Here is a 22119-nt window from a genome sequence, read left to right as displayed (position 1 = left end):
CGTGGCTGTGGTTGATGTAAATTGTGGTTAAATTGTGGTAAGCGTTGAGGTGAACGTTGAGGTGACTGCTGTGCAGACAGTCGGTGTAGTGCAACAAATGTAACGGTGAAATGTCAGTAAGATGTCACCTCTTTCCTTTTGTCATGAGAGTCAGGATGATGATGATGTTCCAATGTGTCACTGAAGTCTACAATAAACTCTTCTCCATAATCTAGGAAAGCTGTTGTTATTGTTCTTTACCTCTGAGTTGTTTATGTTGCACTTAAATAAATGTTTATGGGCAGAAAATGTGTGAAATTTCTTGGAGCCTCTAGGACGGTACTGACCGGTGGTCACATGATGATCAAACGTAGAAAACCACTGAACAGGTTTAACATTAAAGACCGTGGACAGGGCAGCCATTACTGCTCTATGCATCCAAGCTGGTGAGTCGCATGCATTTTTACTCATAAAGTGTCTTGTAGTTTATTCTTATTACCCTGTATCCATTTATTTGAATCCACCAGGGGGCGCTCATCTCACAGGCTGCACCTACTGTCCCACACCTTGTTTACAGCCACAGTAGAAGAGGGCACAGTTGTGCATAAAGTGCATTTACTCACACACTCCAATTGAATGTTTTACTTTATGATATTGCAGTTACATTATGTGCAGCACTTTTTTTGCCAGGGCTATATTAACTTGTGGATTAATCAACATTTACATTGTGATGTTTTATTATGATGATTAGAGCTATACATCCCAGTACACAAGTAGAAATAAGGGCTTGTTTTTAAATGAATACATCAATATTCTGAGTACTGTTGGTCCTTTTACTAACTACTATTATACTTAAAGTACTTTTTAGATAGGTGATGAATATGCATGTAAAAACATGAATATACAGTATCACTGCAAAAACCTCAAGATGAATTACATTTGACTTAGTTGAGATATCTCATTGAACCTCTGCATAATTTAGATGTTATTGTAATTTTGTAAAGGAGCATTTATTGATCATGATATGAATGATCTCTCACAGTGAACTGTCTTTTAACATATGATTTGGCTCACGATATTATTGTCTCCATGTTGTTTCTATACTGAATATGGTTACAAGTGGGAGTTTACTTGACATGCTCTCATGGACGCACACCAAGCTTCTCTTTAAGAAAACATGTCTGTCACAGTAGGCTCAAGGCAACAGCTCACTCAGCCAATAAATTATTCAGGCTCCTGTGCCACTGAATTTAGACATGGCAGAACAGAGCGGAAAGGTTGACCAGAAACAATGCCACCCCCACTCCTGCATCTTTCTCTTGCAAGTGGACACTACTACTCCAAAATCGTCCAAATGGATTTCCTAATATCCTCACTTTAATTATAACAAGCCAGGACTACTTTAAAACAGGAAGCGTACATGAGGTTCCTTGAGGTTTAGTATGTGGTGATTCATGCAAGTGACCTCATCTTTTTTCCTCTAATGTGATTCACACTTCTTACATGCTCCATGCGGCATTTGAAGTAAGATGTCTGCAGCATTTCAGTGCATGGATCAGACATTGAAATCTTAATGCTGATGAATTAAATAAAGCATTTGCATCAGATAAAGCTGAGGAGATGGAGAGCGCCCAGGGGAGATATTGCACATCCACTAAATGTGTGTGAGAGAGAGGGAGCAGTAGGAATGGTAGGACTGGCTGCAAAGAGCAAGGTCACAATTGCATTGTGTTTCACTCAGTCTGAAACCTGAGCAGCCAAATTATCCTACTAGCAGAAGGAGAGTTCCTGTTCACTACCCTTCATTGTTCCTCTGCCTCTGTGGAGTCGATGCTGCAAAAGAATTTCAGTTTGCAGGTAAAGTAGATTTAAAATCAACATGACTCTGTGTAAAGTGCTGCTGATTTTTAAGCAGCGCTGTTTGTCTTTAGATGGACGATAAGGAAAAGAAATTGATTTATCTGGTAAACACATGGTGCACAGGCACTGAGCCATTATGGTTCTGTGGGTCAGGACTCTCACACAAGGACACATTGACATTATTTAGCCTGTTCCACTCATCTGTGTAATCAGTTTAATGACTGGTAAGAGCACCTCTACAGAACATCTCTGCTTGCATCTGGCCTGTAACATTTATTTTTCCTGTTCGATAAAAATGAGCAAATGTTTTCATTCTTCAGTGAAAAATTTTATTATATAAGGACACCTTAAAAACAAGATGCTACATCTCAACAGACTATCCTCTTATAAATAAATTCTAAATATATATTCAATAATGTTTATATATATTCACATACTCATATAAATATGTTAAAAGCTAAGCTATGCTTAACAGTTATTTTTTTCATCATACAAGCTCACAGTGTGCTGCACATGCTGCTGGAAAAGCACCATTTAATGTTTGATTTTCATCCAAAAATAACATCTATTTCGATAAAATATACATTTGTAAACATTTTCACTTATTTGTAGTGTTGAATGTCTCTGAATGACACTGAGCCAGCATTAGCCTGCTGCTAAATGTAACAGCCTGCAGTATTTTGATCTTTTTCTTTCCATACTACATGACAAAATGTTTTCCTGTAGCCAGGGTAACTGCATTCCATTTAGTGATTGTTCAGATACTAGAGGGAGCTTCATTAACAAAATGAGTTTCTCTTCTGATTTTCCAGCATCCTATTAATAAATACATTACTCATGAATGCGAGTGGACACACTTATATGTGACATGACCAGAAGACAGGCAGAAAAAAACCCACAGGTGCATGTAATACACATTGATCAGCTTCAGCTTGAATGATGCACTGGGACACATGGACAACCTGTCTGAAGCACGTCCTAACATTCTTTTATACGTCCTTTACAACTGACTGTAAAGTTTTTGACTTTGACTTTTTCTTTACTCCACTCAGTCTCCCATGATGCTTTGTGCCAGTTTGTCTCCTCTCAGCTTGGCTTGACCTACTAAACCTTATTCAGACAGTAGCCATTATATCCAGTGCTTTCAGAGCTAAACTCTAAAAGTAGGAGCACGTCTTTTTCTTTTATACAAAAGAAAAAACCACACACGGCTCTCTGTTTTTTAGTACCTTCAAATGAGCAGCATTGTGTTTCAGCATCTTTTAGAATGAGGTGTTTCTTGCTCCTGCCTCCCCCCTCCTCCCCCTCCTCCCCCCTCTCTCTCTCTCTTCCACTACTGCATTGATGCTGTTACCTCCCTCGCTGATGATGTCACCGGCTCAGAGGAGCTCGAGCATCCTTGCCACGGGCGAGGGGAGACAACAGAGCCATTTTGACCGCCTGGGTGTGTGGAGAACAGTGGACTGACCGACCCGAAGACACCGTCCACGGCTCCTCATTAGAAAGACACGGCGGGACAGGAGAGCGGGGGCGGGCAAAGAGGCGCCGCTCGGCCGTAACCCTCCCGGTTTCACGGAGAGGGGAGGCTGTTAGTTAGCAGGGGCAGTGCCAGACCTGGAGGAGACCCGTGGAGGTGGAGGTGGAGAATAAATCACACGAACATTCAGTGGTCTCAGAGGTGGAGAAGGCGTTGTTGACGCTACAGAGGTAAGACATCATGGTTTCCGTGTTTCCATTGTTGTGCAGTTTTGATGAGACGGTCCTTATTTACTTAGTGTTAAATCTCCTGGGAAGAGATGAGCATAGGGTGCGGCCATTGACGAGCCTGTCAAATGTCGGGAAGACGTTAGCTCGGAGCGACAAATGACATGAAACCTGCTCTGTTTCAATATTCAAACAATGTCACGTTATTTTATAGTGTTTTTAACGACATAGCATTAAGATGTTAGCAAGATAAACGCAATGTCATTGAGAGGAAGAAGCTGCTAAACGTCTCCGTAATGTTTCATAAGCTAAATAAAAATGACGGAAGAAGTATTTTTTCATACAGTAATTACAACCATTAAATTTAGCCTGATATAAGCCAGTGTTGACTTGTTGTCCTGAGGCAGTGTCGTCATCCTATTGAAGCAATATATATATATATATATATTTATAGCTTATATAACATATTATAAGTTGACAAAATGAGTAGACTGGGTCAAATCGTTGCTTACACACAGTGCAGACTGTGTACACTACATTATTCTTTGTCACCGGTAAAATGGTGGCCGCCCAGCTGAGCTGCTCCATCAGCTGATTGGTCTGAGTATTTGTGAGAGCAGATTATGTCCATGGGTATTGTGGAAAAAAAACATATTTTGTGTATAACAAAATGTTAAATTGCACATACGGGTGCACATAAGATAAATTATGCACGGCCATTGTTTTATTGTTCCTTGTTATATCTTCAGGTCCAGGCACACCTTTAAGGCCTCCTTACTGTTTCCTTGTTGTCATAGTGCATACTCACAGATGGATCTGTTTAGGTACCGGCTGTAGTGCAGGAAAAAGCAGGGTGACACAGCCCATTTCCGTGACTCAATAATGATGACAGACATCAGAGTCATGAAATAAAGGCTCTGAATATTGATACTGAATTTGGCATCTTGGGCATGAATTAGTTAAAAGGAAATTACACTGTCTTATCAATATGTTGGAATGATTAGTATTTGCAGTCAGACATGAGGACACAGTGACAGCTCATATTGTTCACTGTTATTGATGAAAACAATAATACACTTGGTGATGAGTCATGGTCACTCTCCATACACCCACAATGCATCCATCCAGTAGAATCACTCTGTGATTTAATGCTCATTTTTAGTCGTTTAGCAGACAGCATGACGAGTTACAAGTTCATGTAACTGAGCTGCTGAATGGAGCCAGGCCCTGGATTTGTGGCTGGTTTCAGTGCCATTGTCATCTATAGAAACCACCTGACATTTAGCTGCTGCTGCCACTGCATTTCTTTTGTTGAGCTAGCCTTTAGTATCCATCTCCCTTAGCTGTAGCTGACCATGCATGGCCTTTTCATGTTACAACCACTCAGCCCTGCCCTGTTCTATTGTCCATATCATGCCAAGCCCAAGGTGTAACGTAGTGTCTTCACCGTTTTCATTCAAAATGTAGAAATAATGATCATCAAATTTGGAACTTTTCAGTGAAATGACGCACGGTGGAAATGCTAGTTGTGGTACACCACTCACATCTGAACTGACATCGGCTGATAAATCTGTATCACATGTGACTTTTGCAGGCTTGCAGGCCCCACACCTGGGCATTAAAGAAGACACCCTAAGGTGCTAGAAAGACAGCACCATGGCAGGGGCCTCAGTGAAGGTAGCAGTGCGGGTCCGCCCCTTCAATTCACGAGAGATTGGAAAAGAAAGCAAATGCATCATTCAGATGTCTGGAAACACTACCAGTAAGTGCAGATCTTTTTTCTGACAGTGTGGAGGTTTTATGTTTTTATTTCTTAAATGTGGAATTTAATATAGACAGGTGTACATGTAGCATAAATCTAGAAGTAATTCAAGGCTGCCATATATAAGCATGAGCTGGAGGATCCTTCTCCAATCAGCAGGAATAAATTCAATCTTTTTCAGCTGCAGCGTCACTCACCTTGACTTCTGACCTCTGTGTGACAGGATTACTGAAAGATATGTTTCCCCTGCATAGGAGTTTGAGTGACTGTGCAAAACTCTGTGCCTATTCCAAGACACATGATATGAGGAACCACATTTTACTCTGTGGCAAAATGTCTTCTTTCAGAACTATCTAATTACTGCAAGGTCTATATTTTCAGTCACTAAACAGAGAGCAGCACAGGAATTATAAAATCATCACCTGCTTAAAAAATCTCTTGAACAGCACTCAGTAGGTGACATAAGCGCCACCAGTTTTGACCTGACATGTATTTAGGGCAGTGCCTGTTATTTATGTGACTAGATTAAACCAGATTAAAAAATGCCCCCCCCCCCCCCCCCCATGTTTAATATGTGTCACTACTGCAGAGTCTGCACGGGGTATAATAATGGCATTTAGAAGAAACATCATTTTGTTGTGTATTTGTTCTTCAGGTTTAAACAATGTAGTTTAGAGCACCAAACATTCCACAGAGCACAGAGTGAGAAGACTGGAAAGATACATGATATGTAGTCTGCTTAGCAAGGTAAAGCCATTCATCAATAATGGATGTGACATCCTAAAATATTTACCGTTTGGCCTAATTTAGCCATCTCCCTCCTCCCTCTTCATGTCATGGGTGACTAGACAACAAGCTGGGTGGCCTGTTTCGGCTGTCGTATTTTTATTCGTGATTTATTTGCAGCTTGTTATGTAGTTACAATCGTGCCAGACTAAATAATTACAAAAACCGTCTCTCGAACATCACAGATCATGTAATTTCCTTGGCTTCCGCCTCTGTGTCTGCAGCAGTATATTGGAGCTGCTGTTGCTGTCTTCTCACATGTAAACATAGATCAGATGTACTGTAGTCCACTGGGAATGTACAGACAGTGTGTATACCAATGTCCTTGGAGACTGAATTAATCTGGGAATTTAATCACACTAATCTGGTTTTAGCAATTTATTTAAAACAAAACCAAAAAATAATTTGCAAACACACCAGCATCATCAAGTCCTTGATGCACTTTAGCTTATTCTTTACTTGGACTATGTTTTTTTTTTCGGATGAATGCAAAACTGCCCAGTCTAATATATTGTGATCTCATGAAAATTGTGTTACAAATTTGTGATCTGCAGTTTGGTGCCTCAACATTCATGTCTTGATGTCTGATATCATCTGTTATAAAAACCATACATTACTTATGTGTTGTTCAGACTCACAAAGCTGCTCTCACTGAGACTGCAGGTCTTTCAGCAGAGCAGATTGTTCTCTTCCAAACTGAGTCAATAGCTCTGGATGTGGGCTACAGGATGTGAGCAGGCTGATGTCATGAAAAAGCCCTTTGGTTATGGTGTCTGGAGGGGGTACAGAGGCAGGGGATAAATGCCCCCTTGTCTTTCCGTAGTCTAGGCTGGAGAAAGAAAATAGAAGAAGGAGTTCTGGATCTTTTTGTGTGCCATTCTCACTGCTTTGTGCTCTCTGACACCATGTGTGGGTCAATAGCCCGGTTCCCACAAAGTAGGAGAATGGCAGTAATCTTGTTGTTAGATAGATCTTCCCTCTCACGCTGACCTTAATTAAGATGCAGGGACAGACCTGAAGGGACAATGGGCCTCTCTTTACAGAGCAGCCTAGTAGGTGCTGTTTGATTTCACACTTTTTCACTGCAGGAATGTTATAAGTATCATAACACAACATTTCACTTCTGGACTGCATACCATGAAAACTATTAGCATTATGCAACATTTTGTTGCTGTGTATTCTGTGTGTTTGAATGTCATTTACTTCAGCTTCTCTAAATGAGCTGTGTATATATTTTTGTGCTATTTATATTATATTCCAAAAGCTGGAACCTCCTGTTAGCCTCAGCTTGATCTGCAATAACTGATGCCATTCAAAATCACATATCATTTCAGTTTATAACAAGATTAATATACTAATTCCTATTCTAATTAGTTTTCATAACAATGAGGGAAATTCTTCTAAACTGACTGGACTGCTGCTAGGTCATTCATACAGATCTACTACCCTTTTTTAAGCTTATCGTACTAGGTGGATGCTGCTTATTTTTAGTACAATTAATTACCTTGTGATATATCTTTGCATGCTAATTGTGGCATGCAACATAAACAAGGAGAGTGCATTGTTCTACAAGACTTGTCTCATAGGTAGAGCTTTATAAATTCAAATAGAAACATATAGCACCAGACAGCAGCTGCTGCTGGATATAGCAACTCCGTGGCTTTCCTCTGTTGCCTGTCAGTGGGTTCATATCCCCTGTGTCAGAGCTGCTGACGTGGCCACATTTCCTCTTCTATTGACTGGGGCAGGTCAGCCGTGACAGTCTGACCAGCATCACTCTGTCACAATTATGAAGCCCCAGCAGCTATGACAAAGACAGACATGGGATATGCCTTAAAGGGTGCTGGAAATGACAGGATTGTTTAAAATTAATTCAATTTTATGTCTATAGCACCTTTAACAATTAAAATAGTCTCTAGGTGCTTTACAGAAACCTAGAGCATGAACACCTGAGCAAGCAGACAGTGGCAAGGAAAAACTCCTTGCCACTGTCTGAGCAGGACCTGGCTTATAGGGGAGAACCTTCCTGCTGATAGTCGGCCGGGTAGAGGAGGAGAAGAAGAAGTAGACAGGACAGAGAGGATGAAGGAGAGAGACAGAGAGAGAGAAACATACATGCAATAAACATCATACATTACAGAGAACAAACACAACAAGTTGTTATAATGGAAATGCTGAGGAACTGTGTATTGATTGTATTTCTATGTATTTTAGCTGATATGTTGTTCAAGTTATTATACTACTACTACATAGAAAACATTATAGGAATGTGCTGACAGTAGTGATCTGGATGAAGAGAGACCTGCAGAAAGATAGACAGAGAGAGGGAGGGAGAGAGAGAGAGAGGGAAAGAGGGGGAGGGAGAGACACTACGAGGAAAACTGGACATACAGATAGTACCATGAAATAATGGATCATATGTCGGCCTGATGAGGGGAGAGGAGGGAAGAAGAAGAAAAGGGGGGAACTGCTCGGTGGATCATGTAACAACTAAATAACACTTTAAAGTACAGACTGTTTTCCAGGTAGGTCACTGCAAATCATAAGGTAACATGCTGCAGATCTGGGATGACAATGATGACATGGGTTGTGGTAGAGGGGGACTATTTATGGCCCGAGACACAGTAGAGGAAGAAGAGAAACCTTTCTGCACAACATGGATACAAGTGTAAATCAATGACCATAGTGCATCCATGTTAGTAACTGGCCTTCTCCCAAGTTTACCCAGACATGTTGTAATAAATAAGGTCTCATGACCATAGTAAAGAATGACATCTAAAACCATCTACACTGGACTGTAGTTCACAGCTGGAAACACAGTATCAGTGTAGAGAGGAAATGACAGTGTGCACACTTACTTCAGATTGTACTTAGCCCTGGGCCCTTTCCTTTATTATTGACCGCATCCGCATTAGCAGTTAGAGTGGTCTGGAGCTCTGGAAGAAGCAAAGAACTGGTTCTGTAGCTAGCATTACAAGACCATCAGATGTTGTTTTGATTGGGCACACACACAGGTGGTAGTATTCAATTAAAAAGCACTTTCAGGAAGAATCCTTGAGAAATGCTGAGGTGCGGTTGTGCAAATACATACAGCTTCACGAATGTAGCTGGAATAACATATAAGAGCTGCAGTTAACAGGGAAACCAGCATTTCATTGTGTACAGACATCTAACATGAAATAAGGTCATGTAATTAGATCATTATAATTTAAGTAGATTTGCCTGCGTCATCATTGGTCATACTGTGCACGTACATCTACCAGACCAGGCTTTAAAATATTAAAAAATACGCTGACCACCATGCGTCATGCTCCCTGTTATCACAGTAATGAATATGTAATGGCACAATGTACTTCCTGTAAAAGGATGGAAGTTTTAATGGCTCATGGTGAATGTGACTGTACTGATTTACTAAACGGCTGGCAGACACAGGGAGTGATCAGATTATACACTACCACATGAGTAGTAGTTGTCTGGGAAGAAGAATATTATAAAAATGGCAGAGGTAAAGTTATTGGAGTGTTAACAGACAGCTAAAGGCTGCAGTTTGTTCCAAGCACTGCGCTGAACCTGAGCCTGGCAAGCTGGCAAACCTGGCAGGCAGCAAAATGACTTCTTAATGGAGCCGTAGCAGCAGAGAGCAGATTGAAACATATTTTCATCTTTAAATTTTTTGCTGTGGAGTGAGCAGACTGATAGGGTAGAGATGAAGATTTGTAATCCTGTTTTTAATGAGAATGTTATTTCCCAGTCGCTAAGAAATAACCATAAGCTGATCAGTCTGCTGTCATCTTCCAAAAAAACATTTCCTTGTCCCAAAATCCAAAAGATTATTATTGGTACAGAAAGAGACGGTGGTTATGACCTTTTTCATCTCTATTAGCACAACAAGACACCAAACCAGCTCAGATGCAGTTCACATCACATCGGAGGCTCTCACCCTCCGTCTGACCCATGTTCCTTGTCCTGTCTTTCAGCCATCATCAACCCCAAGCAGGCCAAAGACAACAAGAGTTTCAACTTTGATTACTCCTACTGGTCCCACACCTCGGTAACTCATTCCGCTCCCCTGCAGCTCCGCCATGACACTCTTACACATTTGCATATGTTTGTCAGGTGTAGGAATAATGTGAAGGCTGACATGGCTAATTGTTGATCTCTGTCCACAGCCTGAGGATGTCAATTATGCCTCTCAGATGCGAGTGTACCAAGACATCGGAGAGGAAATGTTGCTTCATGCCTTTGAAGGCTACAACGTCTGCATCTTTGCCTATGGTCAGACAGGAGCTGGCAAGTCTTATACTATGATGGGGAAACAGGATGTTAAGGATCAAAAAGGAATCATTCCCTTGGTACAGACACAGCAATTAATTAATTTAGGGGATTTTGAACTATTTTGGAAATAATGTGTGCAATCTCTTCTTCCAGCTGTGTGAAGATCTTTTCACTAAGATTAATGATAACACAGACAACAGCATGTCTTACTCTGTAGAGGTGAGTGTCCTGATCAGTAGAGGCAAAATTACCACCTGCTATAAATGCCAACACTAAATCTAACTTTGAACAGGTAAGCTATATGGAAATCTACTGTGAACGTGTGCGGGACCTGCTGAACCCCAAAAACAAAGGGAACCTGCGTGTGCGAGAGCATCCTCTTATGGGGCCTTATGTGGAGGACCTGTCCAAGCTGGCTGTTACTTCCTACAATGACATCCAGGACTTGATGGACTCTGGCAATAAGGCCAGGTGAGTCACCCACTGTTCAGTCACCTTACTCTGCTGTTTGAGAGAGTCTGTGAAAATGGCATTGAGCTAGCTGCGTTAAGGGTTTACACAATTAGTCGTCATAAGTACTAGTTAAAATTTACATTTGGATGTGTGTGAACAAACACAACATTTTATACTTACGGTAAATTGTAAGTCTTGTCTTTTTGTTAATGACACTGTGGAATAAACGAACTTTAATTCACTCTCTTTAAAGGACTGTGGCTGCCACCAACATGAATGAGACAAGCAGTCGCTCTCATGCTGTATTCAACATCATATTCACACAGAAACGGCATGATGCAGAGACTGACAACACCTCTGAGAAGGTAGAGTTTTTTATTACTATCCCTGGATTTATTTAATATATATCTGTACTCCGAGTGATGATACTGATTTAAATCTTAATGTAAAGGGGAAATCAATTACTGCTTAAAGGTCACAGTGATAATGCCACATTGTGATTTTTGAACACATTGATATTGATAATGTGTTGCATTTAATTATTGGAGTCTTTTTATTTGGCTTACTGTTGCAGGTTAGCAAAATAAGTTTGGTGGATTTGGCTGGCAGTGAGAGGGCAGATTCTACTGGAGCCAAAGGAACCAGGCTCAAGGTGAAAATATCTTTACTGTCTTTTGGAAAAAAGACCTGAAAACAATCAAAATGACTAAGTCTAAAAGCCGTAATTAGTATGCTTATATTGTAAGTTGTTTCCTCTCTTGTTTTCTCAAAGGAAGGAGCAAATATCAACAAATCTCTAACCACTCTTGGGAAGGTCATCTCTGCTTTGGCAGAAGTGGTATGTTGTACATCTGTATGTTGCATATTGTAAGATTATATTTCAAAGTCAGATGTTAATTTTTACCATTAACTTCATTTTAGGATTCAGGCCCAAATAAGGTAAGGAGTTTACATTAAATCATTCTTTTATTCATCATCAGTCGGATGAAAGCATTCATTTTGATGTTTCTGTATTTAACACAGAATAAAAAGAAGAAGAAAGTGGAAAGCTTCATTCCCTATAGAGATTCAGTTTTGACTTGGTTACTAAGAGAAAATCTAGGTATGAACATCATTTATTTTTAGTAGCTAATGTTGTGTAACAATGTTTTGGTTGTTGAAAAGCATTCTTGTTTACCTCTTTTCTTCTCTGTGTCAGGTGGGAATTCTCGAACTGCAATGGTTGCTGCCCTGAGCCCAGCTGACATCAACTACGATGAGACTCTCAGCACACTCAGGTAGAGAGCAGATATCACATTTTCTCCTGCATCCACCCCCAACAACCATCCCCACAACTGATAAATGTGTCTTTGAAAGGCCCTGATGTTACATGTTACATAATGCTTTTTTCTCAGTAGGTTGCAGTGTTAGGCTGCTGGGATGTGTGATATCAGGAGAACTGTGAATGTGTGTCATGGTCTCTTCCCTCCCTTTAGCATGTGCAATGATCCTCCTTTTGTATTCCCAGGTACGCTGACCGCGCCAAACAGATTCGCTGTAACGCTGTCATTAACGAGGATCCCAACAACCGATTGGTGCGTGAGCTGAAGGAGGAGGTGTCTCGCCTGAAGGACCTCCTTTATGCCCAGGGTCTAGGCGACATCATTGAGAGTAAGGCATCATTGTCTGTAGAAATACAATGTGTTTTTATAGCTTACCTCAGTGTACACCGGTCCCTTACAAGCACTACACTTATGCTTATGCTTATAAACAGATTCTTTATGAATATTATTTTAGATATTATCAGATGCTTGTGTTGTTCAAACATGAAGCAAGTTAAGAAACTGCAGTGAAACCAGCATGTAAGAAGTGCAGTTTACTGCAAGGAGAAAGGGAAAAGTACAGAGCTGCAAGTTTTAGCTTTTGGAGCTTGCATGCCAAGTCAGCTAATATTAGCAAGCTGAAAAAACACAACCTATGTCCTTTACGGCTGTCCTTGGACTCCCTGCAACACCATGATTTTTTTACAGTAACAGTTGGTACTGGTACTGGCTGGTTACCAGTACAGAAATCAATCACCATTAGTAAGACACGAAGAGTGTCTTATATTGTTATAGATAATTTAGCTTTTATTTTGTTATACTTTACTGAGTGCATATTTTTCTCAGGTGTTCAGCAAACAAGTGAGCATGTATCTAAAGGTGTTATGCTGTGTGTTCTCTCTCTCTCTCTCTCTTTCTCTGTCACCCTTTGTCTCTACTTCTCCCAGCATATCGGGCGTCTGGTGCTGATATAGAGGGTTTGAAATGTGTGTTTTCTTCTCTTGCTTTTGCTCTACAGCTTAGCATCACAGGTGCTTATTGTGACAGTGGATAGTAGCTTGTCAATTCTCTCTGCAGCACCACAGTACAATGAGGAAATAATCAGATTGTTAAAGAAGAAATTCCTGGAAAATAAGTAGGTAATGGTTGTAATACTCAGGTATCTCATGGTGCTGTAGAGACCTGCGTATGGCTTTGTAGATGTGGCACTGGTGGGTCAGAGTTTAACTGTTTATTATGACACAGTAGAGCAATACAAAATGGAAGCTTGTAGATTTTATCCCCACCATTAATTTCCCTGATGTACAAACCGGAGCCTCTCAGTTCCCCAATGTTCTATCACCTGTTGGCTTTTGTGATGACAGCACTCAATAACCCTAAGATAATAATGATGTAGCATCTTATTTATGCCACATATGTTGCTGTCTTTCCATAATACAGAGCTGTATTAACTGCAAATACACTATGTGTTCCATCCTGGTGGGTTACAGTCTCGATGCATGGTTGAGATACATTTTGTCAGTTTATCGTGCAGTGTTGCCATAGTATCGGCTGCAGAGTTGACATTCTTCATGCTGTAGCCTGTATCCTTGAACAGAACACTGCAGACATTATGTAAACAGTTTTTCTTTCATTTTGGATGAATACAAATATACTAATTATAAGTCAGGATGTCCAATGAGCTCCAATCAAGGCTCAGCAGTGTGTCTGATTTGCTGCCAGAAAAATGGATTCCTGATTTCAGTAATTTGTTTGACATGAAAAAGCACACTGAGCACTAAATGCTTCTTGCTGCTTTTAGATAATAATCTTAATTGAGAGTTCTGGCTTCCTAATTTCTCTGCAGAAAATAGGGCCGCAGTACAATGAGTCATTGTGCCTCTGCACATACGGATGCCTGGCTTACATATTTTTGTTTTACACAAATGATAAACTGATGATGCATTTTTGTTGCTAAATATGCTTGATTGGGAATGGCCAATAGAATTCACAGAAAGAGAACATTATTACTTGTTTTTTAAGGATTCTGCATATGATGCTCTGCTTGATTATTTATTTGGCTAGATGACCTTAATTCTTTATTTAATTTAAGCAAATTCTCCGTGCTTGGCTTTATGCTGGTGCTGCCCTCGCTTTTATTCAAGCAGTTATATTTTCCCTTTGTGAGTTAAATTTGTTTGAAGCTACATATCATTCTTTTTTCTTCTCTATTCTCCCTTCTCTTTTCTTCCTTTTCTGTATGCATCTCTCAATTGTTTTACTCCTTATTATCGATTACCCGAACCCCCACTTCCTGTACACTCCCTAAACCCTGTCCCACCCTGACAGACCTATCCGATTACAAGAACAATAACAATAAAGGCCAAGCTGTGAATCAAAGGGATGATCTCTCCACAGTGACCAATGCCATGACGGGGATGAGTCCCTCTCCGTCTCTCTCAGCCTTGTCCAGCCGTGCCGGATCTATTGCCAGTCTTCATGACCGCATCATGTTCAGCCCAGGCAGCGAAGAGGCCATCGAGAGGCTGAAGGTGAGCCCAGAATAACAGGCGGTTAAACTGTAAAGCCACAGAACGTTCATACAGTATAGTTGTGTAACAGAAACTTGCATATAGTCAAATTATATGCACATAATTGCAACATTGGGGTTTGTTTTGTAAAATATTTAAAATCACTGAGGCAATCCCTGTAGTTTGATTTTGAATAAAGGTTAAAGCACTTTTCCTAAATTTCTAGGTCACTCCTCTTTTGTAAAACATTCAAAAGAGAAAAATATTATGGCAAATGTGCTGGGTAGTATTATGAGCTACAGATTTGTGGCTGTAGTGAGTATTTCATAACAGCAGGTCAATGTGTGCAGTAGTGTGGTTGTCATGTTGTCATCATAAGACCTGTATATGTCACCCAGTACTACTGTGTGGTTCTTTGAAAAATATTATTTGGTTAATAGTAACTTTTGAGCTCTGTGACACAGGGAAAAGTTACAGTATACTGCTCTTTGTTGACAAAAAGTAGAAAAATATCACAATATCACAATTACCAGCATTATTGTGTAAATTACGATAATAACCACTGTCCCTATAAACGTTAGGAAACAGAAAAAATCATTGCTGAACTCAACGAGACCTGGGAAGAGAAACTTCGGAGAACAGAAGCCATTAGAATGGAAAGGTAAAATAAAGCTCATGCTTTGTCTATTTTATTTCATTATTTTTCAGTATATTAAGTTATATATTTATATTTAATTTTGTTTTTATACACACAAGAACAGAAACCTGTGTATTGGCTTTAGTTAAGACTAATCAATAACCAGAATCAACCATAGAACAGTGTTCCACCAGAAAAAAAACTTAAAACACCTTAAATTGTTGATAAGCAAGATGTGTGGATATACACGTACATCTCTGAACAGAGTCTGATGCTTTTTTACAGAGAGGCTTTGCTGGCAGAAATGGGTGTAGCAATGCGAGAAGATGGTGGCACAGTTGGTGTGTTTTCTCCTAAGAAGGTAAATAAAACTTTCAAAACTGCTCTGTCATGTAGTACTTATTATGTATTGACTGAAATGCTTGTTCATTTACCCCAAAGCCTTCTGATAGTCCTAGAAAGCCTCAGCCTGTGTTTATCGACACAGTCGGGTTGTTTTCTCCCAACGAGGTTTGTAGTTCTGAAGTGTTTGAAGCTGTCTCCTCTGAGTGCTCTGAAGCTCATTTAAACAGTAGCCTTGCTAAGGCTGATCAGATGAGGGTGTCGTCTTTTCATTAAGTGTTATCCTAAATCTACTTCATTACGTACTTCAAACGCTCTCTCCCTGCACTGGAGGCTGCAGTGGGTGTAAACATGGGGGTAAAGATAATAGTAGTGCCCTCATTACAGCGATTTATGGCTGTTTGCCTGCAGCCCTAAACATCGGACTACATTAAATACTCATGCATGCCGGGAAGCTGTGGGGAGTGACTGCATGGTTTTAACTGATTGTTTGATGTTTCTCACTGGAAGAGACTGTTGTTCAGACCTCTGAATAGCCCAGCATATGTTAACATTGTAAATAAAATGCGATCTATGTAAATGTCTTACTGAATGTTGATTTGGTAAATTATTCTTTGTGACAGACGCCTCATTTAGTGAACCTCAACGAGGATCCTCTGATGTCTGAGTGCCTGCTGTACTACATAAAAGATGGGATTACCAGGTAGGACGCTGACATTTTACAGTGTAAGACAAGAATAATATTAGTAAAATAAAATAACTTCATTTATTTTTTGTTATGTGTTTTAGGGTTGGTCGTTTAGATGCCAGCAGTCGACAGGATATTGTCCTCAGTGGCCACTTCATTCAAGATGAGCACTGTACCTTTACCAGCTCTGTTGGTCCAATGGGAGAAAGTGAGCTCTTTTTATTGTGTTCCTCAGGCTTGTAGCAGTGTACATAAGAGTTAATGATGCTTTAATATTACTGCTGGAAGCCTCACATTGTTTTCTCTGATCCTACGTAGCAGTTGTCTTAGAGCCGTGTGAAGGAGCTGAGACATATGTCAATGGAAAGAGAGTGACAGAACCTACCATTCTTAAATCAGGTCAGTTTGCTAGCTTGATCTCTGTCAGCATCGTTTTTATAAACACTTGACTGAGGTAAGCTACAACTTGTACATCTATAATACCTAATAGGAAATCGTATCATCCTGGGGAAGAGCCATGTGTTCCGGTTCAACCATCCTGTGCAGGCTCGGGCTGAGAGGGAGCGGACCCCCTGTGCTGAAACCCCCTCTGAGCCAGTGGACTGGGCTTTTGCTCAAAGGGAGTTGCTGGAGAAACAGGGGATTGACATGAAACAAGAAATGGAACAGAGGTACTTTTGAAAAAATAAGCAAGTATTAACACATTAGACAAAACATCAACAGCTAGGGCAGCATGGTAACAATTATAAAGCCTGCAGTATATTGTAATAATTTCCCTTTTTCCCTTTCAAATCTCTTTTGTTCACTTGTGTTTGTGTCTTCAGACTGCAGGAGTTGGAAGACCAGTATCGCAAAGAGAGAGAGGAGGCCAACAATCTTCTGGAACAGCAAAGACTGGTACAGTAATAAAAAACATTGTTAGTGTTGTAATAGATGCAATGTTACTGGATAACAGTACATTAAGATTACTCAGTGATGTCACTCTATATCTACACCTCATGATACCTGTCATCATTGAAAATTTTCTAATAATAACTGTCTAGGATTATGAGAGCAAGCTGGAAGCTCTTCAGAAGCAAGTTGATCGTTATTACCCAGAAGCCCCAGAAGAAGATGAGGAACTAGAGGAGGAAGGTATAAATAATATATATTATTAAATTGTTACAATAAATTTATACAAGATATCTGCAGTATATGTTTATGTTGGTGGTGAACGCGTCTTCATATCGTTTTATCATCTGGTCTTCAGTGCAATGGACAGAAAGGGAAAGAGAGCTGGCTGTGTGGAGCTTCCGGAAGTGGAGGTGCTACCAGTTCACATCGCTCCGCGACCTGCTCTGGGGGAATGCCATCTTCTTAAAGGAGGCCAACGCCATCAGTGTTGAACTCAAAAAGAAGGTTCAACATGTTCTCATTCTTACTTGGGATATCCACAGATTTCTTTCTAATGCAGCTTATTGACCATATGGATATTTCCTGTGCCCCTGCAGGTCCAGTTCCAGTTTGTCCTGCTTACAGACACTCTCTACTCCCCTCTGCCTCCTGATTTGTTGCCCCCAGAGGCGACTAAAGACAGAGAAAAGCGGCATTTCCCATGCACCATTGTAGCTGTGGAGGTACAAGATCAGAAGAATGGAGCCACTCACTACTGGACATTAGAAAAACTAAGGTAACTGAACAGTATCTTTGCATGACAGAATGTTGAGTTTCTGAGTCTAGTATATTTTTAATAGTGTCCAAACACACATAGTTTACTAGTATAGTTTATACTTTTATTAGACATTTTGTCCTCTAATAATTGCATTACATCAAGAAATGACTAACCCTTTGATACGGAGTACTAATATCTGCTGTCTCAGATGTAAGTCTCAGAATAAGCATGCTGCATTCATCAAATGTCTTCCCGTGATGATTTTTTCTGCAGGCAGAGGCTTGATCTCATGAGAGAGATGTATGACCGTGCTGCTGATGTGCCCAACACCACCACTGAGGACTGTGAAAACGTGATGACAGGAGGCGACCCCTTTTATGATCGCTTTCCGTGGTTCCGCCTAGTTGGCAGGTAAATATGAATCATCTGTGGTCCCATGCAGTACAGGAGAGTCACGTTTAACATTTGTCCCTGTTCAGAGTAAGGGGAGGCTGTAGGCCACAACTGCTATCTAAAATCTATCAAACATATCTGTCTGGCAGTGTCTGCAGTGTTTGATAAAGGTACCTTCATCTTCTTGTATTTGAAGATTAATTTTTTTAATGGGAAAATCGACTGCAGAACAGTGAGAAGGATATTTCTTCAGTCCTCCCACTCAAAACCTGCTGTGTTTTTTCTTTCCCACTTTGGCACACGGCCTCTCTGCCCAGCTCTCTGTCTTTCTCCTTCTCTTGCAGATGGGTTCTACACAGTCACATGTCTCTGTTACATAATATGCAGCATATCAAACCTTTGATGTCTGTATCTCCTGCAAGACAAGCAAAAAATTAGCAGGCGGTAATCTAAAAATGTCCTCTGTTGTGTTCTTTGTCAGCTCATTCATGATCTCTGTCCTTACAGCAGATGAAGAATACTGGCATACAGTATTCCCCACATTTATTATGATTTAAAGAAGAGTTGAAAGGCAAATTCGTTTTAAACATTTCAGTAAACATCATGCAGTGAAATATTATTATATGTCTTTACATGAATCTGTATTCGGCCAAAAGTAACATCTTTATTATAGATAGATTAATCAAAAACATTGTACAGTAAAGAAATACACCATCACTTTCCACCAACGGCAGCACTGGCTCTCTCTGAGTGGGTTGAATTAAGGTGCAAACACCCTCTTTGTAATTGAGTCTAGGCAATACAAAATGTCTGTACCTACATAAACATCCACAGACCTTTAATGACTAATGTATGTGCACTCTTCTACAGGAGCAAGGTGGTTATGTTTCAAGCACTTGTAACTTGCTTGCACTCTCTGTCCTCTGTGTCTCTGCTACATGGTCTTCACTAAAACAGACATTAAACGCTGGCTCAAAGGGAGAAGTGTCTTTTCTCCTGTGGTCCAGTTCACATACCTCTCTGACGCCCCTTGTGTTTAAACAAGTGTGTGCTTTCTGTGTAATTCTACTAACCTAGTTCCCATGTCTCTGGCTGCACCAGAAACCCCATTTTCAACACATGCATGAGCGAGCGCATGAGTGACCCTACCCCATCCCCGACCCTTTCCAACTCTGAAATTACTGAGCTGGCTGACTCACAGCGGGAGGGTCGAGGGGAGGAGGAGGAATTTGAGGAATTGGAGGACTTGGACGATGATATCTTTTTGGACGATCCGTGCTCGGAGCTCGGGGGAGAGGATGATGATGATGATGATGATGATGATGATGATGATGATGAGGGAGAGTTCTGCCGAGGCTCCAGCGAAGGCCAGGATCCCTTTTACGACCGCTCACCATTATTCAGTGTAGTGGGAAGGTTGGTGAGGTTTCAGGAGCATGTTGGTGGACGAAACTAGCTCTTTCACGCTGAGACGCAGAGTCTGTTTCCTTTGACGGATGTCAGCAACGATGAAATTACATTACTAAAAATCTACTTTACAGTACAGACACATGTTTTCTCAAAGTCCTCACAGCTTTGGATTAGGTATGCATGAGTGAACATTTTGTATGTGAATTTTCATTTATTGTGTGACTTGTGTCTCTGGCTGTTGGAGCCACAAATGTTCCCAAATATCCACAACACTGCACAGACTTTTTTTTATATAAAGTTACTGAATGGACACTGGAGTAGACATTTCTGGGCTTCAAGGGTTTTTTTTTTGCTTTTTATCTTCAATCTCATCTCAGTTTGTTGCTTTTTTCCTTTGCTTTATTGCAGTTTCTAGCAACTAAATGCTTCTTGCCTACATGACAACTGTTCATATATGTTCCTAATGTCTACCCAGGGTGGGTCAGTTCATGGCATCTGTGCTGTATTCTGAGAAATGCTGAAATGCTCTTTGAGATGTGTGTTACACAAAAAGCAGTTTTCCTGATTTGCATAACAAAGGGATCCACAGTGAAATGTTCTCACCATGCTGTGAAAACTGAACAAGTCTGGTTATTCATATGGACTAGCAAAGTGGTGGAATGTTCAAGGAAGACTCAAAATCTCAAGATGAAAGAGCTGGTTTCTACTGCAGCAGTCTCTTTTAGGCATGCCAGAGCACAAGTCTTTTCATTTTGGCGTTTTTTTTTTTTTGTCAAGTTTTTTACCTGAATACATCTGATTATAGTACCCCTATTTTGTACAAATGACCACTTGGAACTACGAGGTGCGCTTTGATTTCTGATGTCATTTGTTGGTTTTTGGTGTAGCATACAGTATATCAAGCTGTTGGCAGTTTTTTCAAGCTGAGCCATGTTCTGTATGATGGTTTCTGTTCCATTTGCTTTTGATTCCTTTGAGTCGATAAGTCGAAAGCATTTTTGTTCACCTTTTTTGTCCTGAGCATGCCTTATTTGCACCTCACCAATCTTGTTATAAGCCCCTTTTTACACTCTCCCCCTTAAATGTCTACCCCTATTGGCTTGTGGAAAATGTGGTCTTTGACTACAACTTCAGTTATTTTAGATAAGAAAAAAAGAAGCATTTCTGAAGCAGTTGATTGGATATTTCTATTTAAAAAAATCTCTCACTATCCCTGAAGTATTTAGTAGTACCTCAAGTACACAGTTTGTCTCTTTATATTTGATTATACTTCATTGTTTTCATATTAAGGCACTTTGATCTAGTAGCATATTGGTCTAGTAGCATCTTCCCAAGCAAATCTGCTAGCCAGCCAAGAATTTCCAATATTTTGAATCATGTAAGTTTACCCTTACACACATGCTCCTTAGCCCCACCAACCCCTCACCAGGACAGTGAAAAGGTGTGGGGATAATGCATGTGACCCATTATTGTCCTAAATCAATCATTTATGGATGGTGAGGAAAAGCCCCTACAAAGCAATAGTAAAGGGCAGCCATGGCCATCGCAAGAGCAGTCCCAGCTTCTGTTTGGTTGCTTTGCAGTTATGTGTTCTGTTGTCCAGTCCAGTGAAAATGTATCAAGTGTTACATGTCTGTGTGTCTCTGTCATTTTTAACGTTTTACTCTTCCTCTCATCTTGCGCTTCTTATGCAGGGCCTTTGTTTATCTGAGTAACCTGCTCTACCCAGTTCCTCTTGTTCACCGCGTGGCCATCGTCAGTGAGAAGGGAGAAGTAAAAGGCTTCCTCCGAGTGGCAGTACAGGCAATATCAGGTAAGGCTCAGATCTTCACTGAGACATCATCGTGAATCATGAATCTATTGACAGGACAAGCTGTGTGTGACTTCGTGTGGGAGTGAAGTGAAGGTGCTTTGTGTTTTCCTCCAGCTGATGAGGAAGCTCCAGATTATGGCTCAGGAGTGAGGCAGTCAGGGACTGCCAAAATCTCATTTGAGGATCAGCAATATGAAAAGGTACAGACAATTACACTGTAGTTGTTACAATTTAATTGCAGTATAAACTTCACAGTCTGCTGTGCACCTGTGTTGTGTAGTTCCAGTCAGAGTCCTGCTCTGTAGGACTGTCCCGCACAGGGATTTCACAGGAGGAGCTTCGAATTGTGGAGGGAGAGGGACAGAATGCAGAAATGGGGCCCTCAGCGGATGAAGTCAACAACAACACATGTGCGGGTAATCGTATTTTAGGAGTGAATAGGCACCTTTCCTCTGTGTGTGTGTGTATGTTTGTGTGGTGTTTTTTGGCCCAGTAGTGGCCTGGTATATATAGAGGTTAGACTCCTGTCAGACTGATGAATTCTCAGGAATTTTT

General features: G+C 40.6%; 1 protein-coding gene across 13 annotated transcripts in view; it reads left to right on the top strand.

The window, feature by feature from the left end:
* Positions 1-3251: 3251 nt before the first annotated feature.
* kif1aa (kinesin family member 1Aa) overlaps positions 3252-22119 on the top strand; it is a 31130-nt gene continuing 12262 nt past the window's right edge. For 4 of the 13 annotated variants that reach the window (XM_028403541.1, XM_028403538.1, XM_028403537.1 and 1 more), the window contains exons 1-30: positions 3252-3546; positions 5138-5305; positions 10069-10142; positions 10261-10443; positions 10520-10585; positions 10659-10837; positions 11073-11184; positions 11394-11471; positions 11592-11657; positions 11741-11758; positions 11843-11921; positions 12018-12096; positions 12327-12469; positions 13068-13106; positions 14518-14651; positions 15212-15291; positions 15553-15628; positions 16233-16312; positions 16399-16505; positions 16616-16696; positions 16788-16968; positions 17122-17194; positions 17341-17431; positions 17547-17695; positions 17788-17966; positions 18222-18359; positions 19443-19757; positions 21446-21564; positions 21679-21764; positions 21845-21980. In XM_028403541.1, the coding sequence (XP_028259342.1) occupies positions 5200-5305; positions 10069-10142; positions 10261-10443; positions 10520-10585; positions 10659-10837; positions 11073-11184; positions 11394-11471; positions 11592-11657; positions 11741-11758; positions 11843-11921; positions 12018-12096; positions 12327-12469; positions 13068-13106; positions 14518-14651; positions 15212-15291; positions 15553-15628; positions 16233-16312; positions 16399-16505; positions 16616-16696; positions 16788-16968; positions 17122-17194; positions 17341-17431; positions 17547-17695; positions 17788-17966; positions 18222-18359; positions 19443-19757; positions 21446-21564; positions 21679-21764; positions 21845-21980 (3247 nt within the window). In that variant the 5' untranslated portion in view covers positions 3252-3546; positions 5138-5199. The remainder of the gene's footprint in view (positions 3547-5137; positions 5306-10068; positions 10143-10260; positions 10444-10519; positions 10586-10658; positions 10838-11072; positions 11185-11393; positions 11472-11591; positions 11658-11740; positions 11759-11842; positions 11922-12017; positions 12097-12326; positions 12470-13067; positions 13107-14517; positions 14652-15211; positions 15292-15552; positions 15629-16232; positions 16313-16398; positions 16506-16615; positions 16697-16787; positions 16969-17121; positions 17195-17340; positions 17432-17546; positions 17696-17787; positions 17967-18221; positions 18360-19442; positions 19758-21445; positions 21565-21678; positions 21765-21844; positions 21981-22119) is intronic. The other 9 variants (XM_028403544.1, XM_028403546.1, XM_028403543.1 and 6 more) reach the window with 5 other exon arrangements.

The sequence above is a fragment of the Parambassis ranga genome, chromosome 4 (assembly GCF_900634625.1).
Source record: "Parambassis ranga chromosome 4, fParRan2.1, whole genome shotgun sequence".
In the NCBI taxonomy this organism is placed as follows: Eukaryota; Metazoa; Chordata; class Actinopteri; family Ambassidae; genus Parambassis; species Parambassis ranga.
The sequence above is the reverse complement of the archived record's forward strand: the minus strand, read 5'-3'. Positions and strand labels throughout refer to the sequence as shown.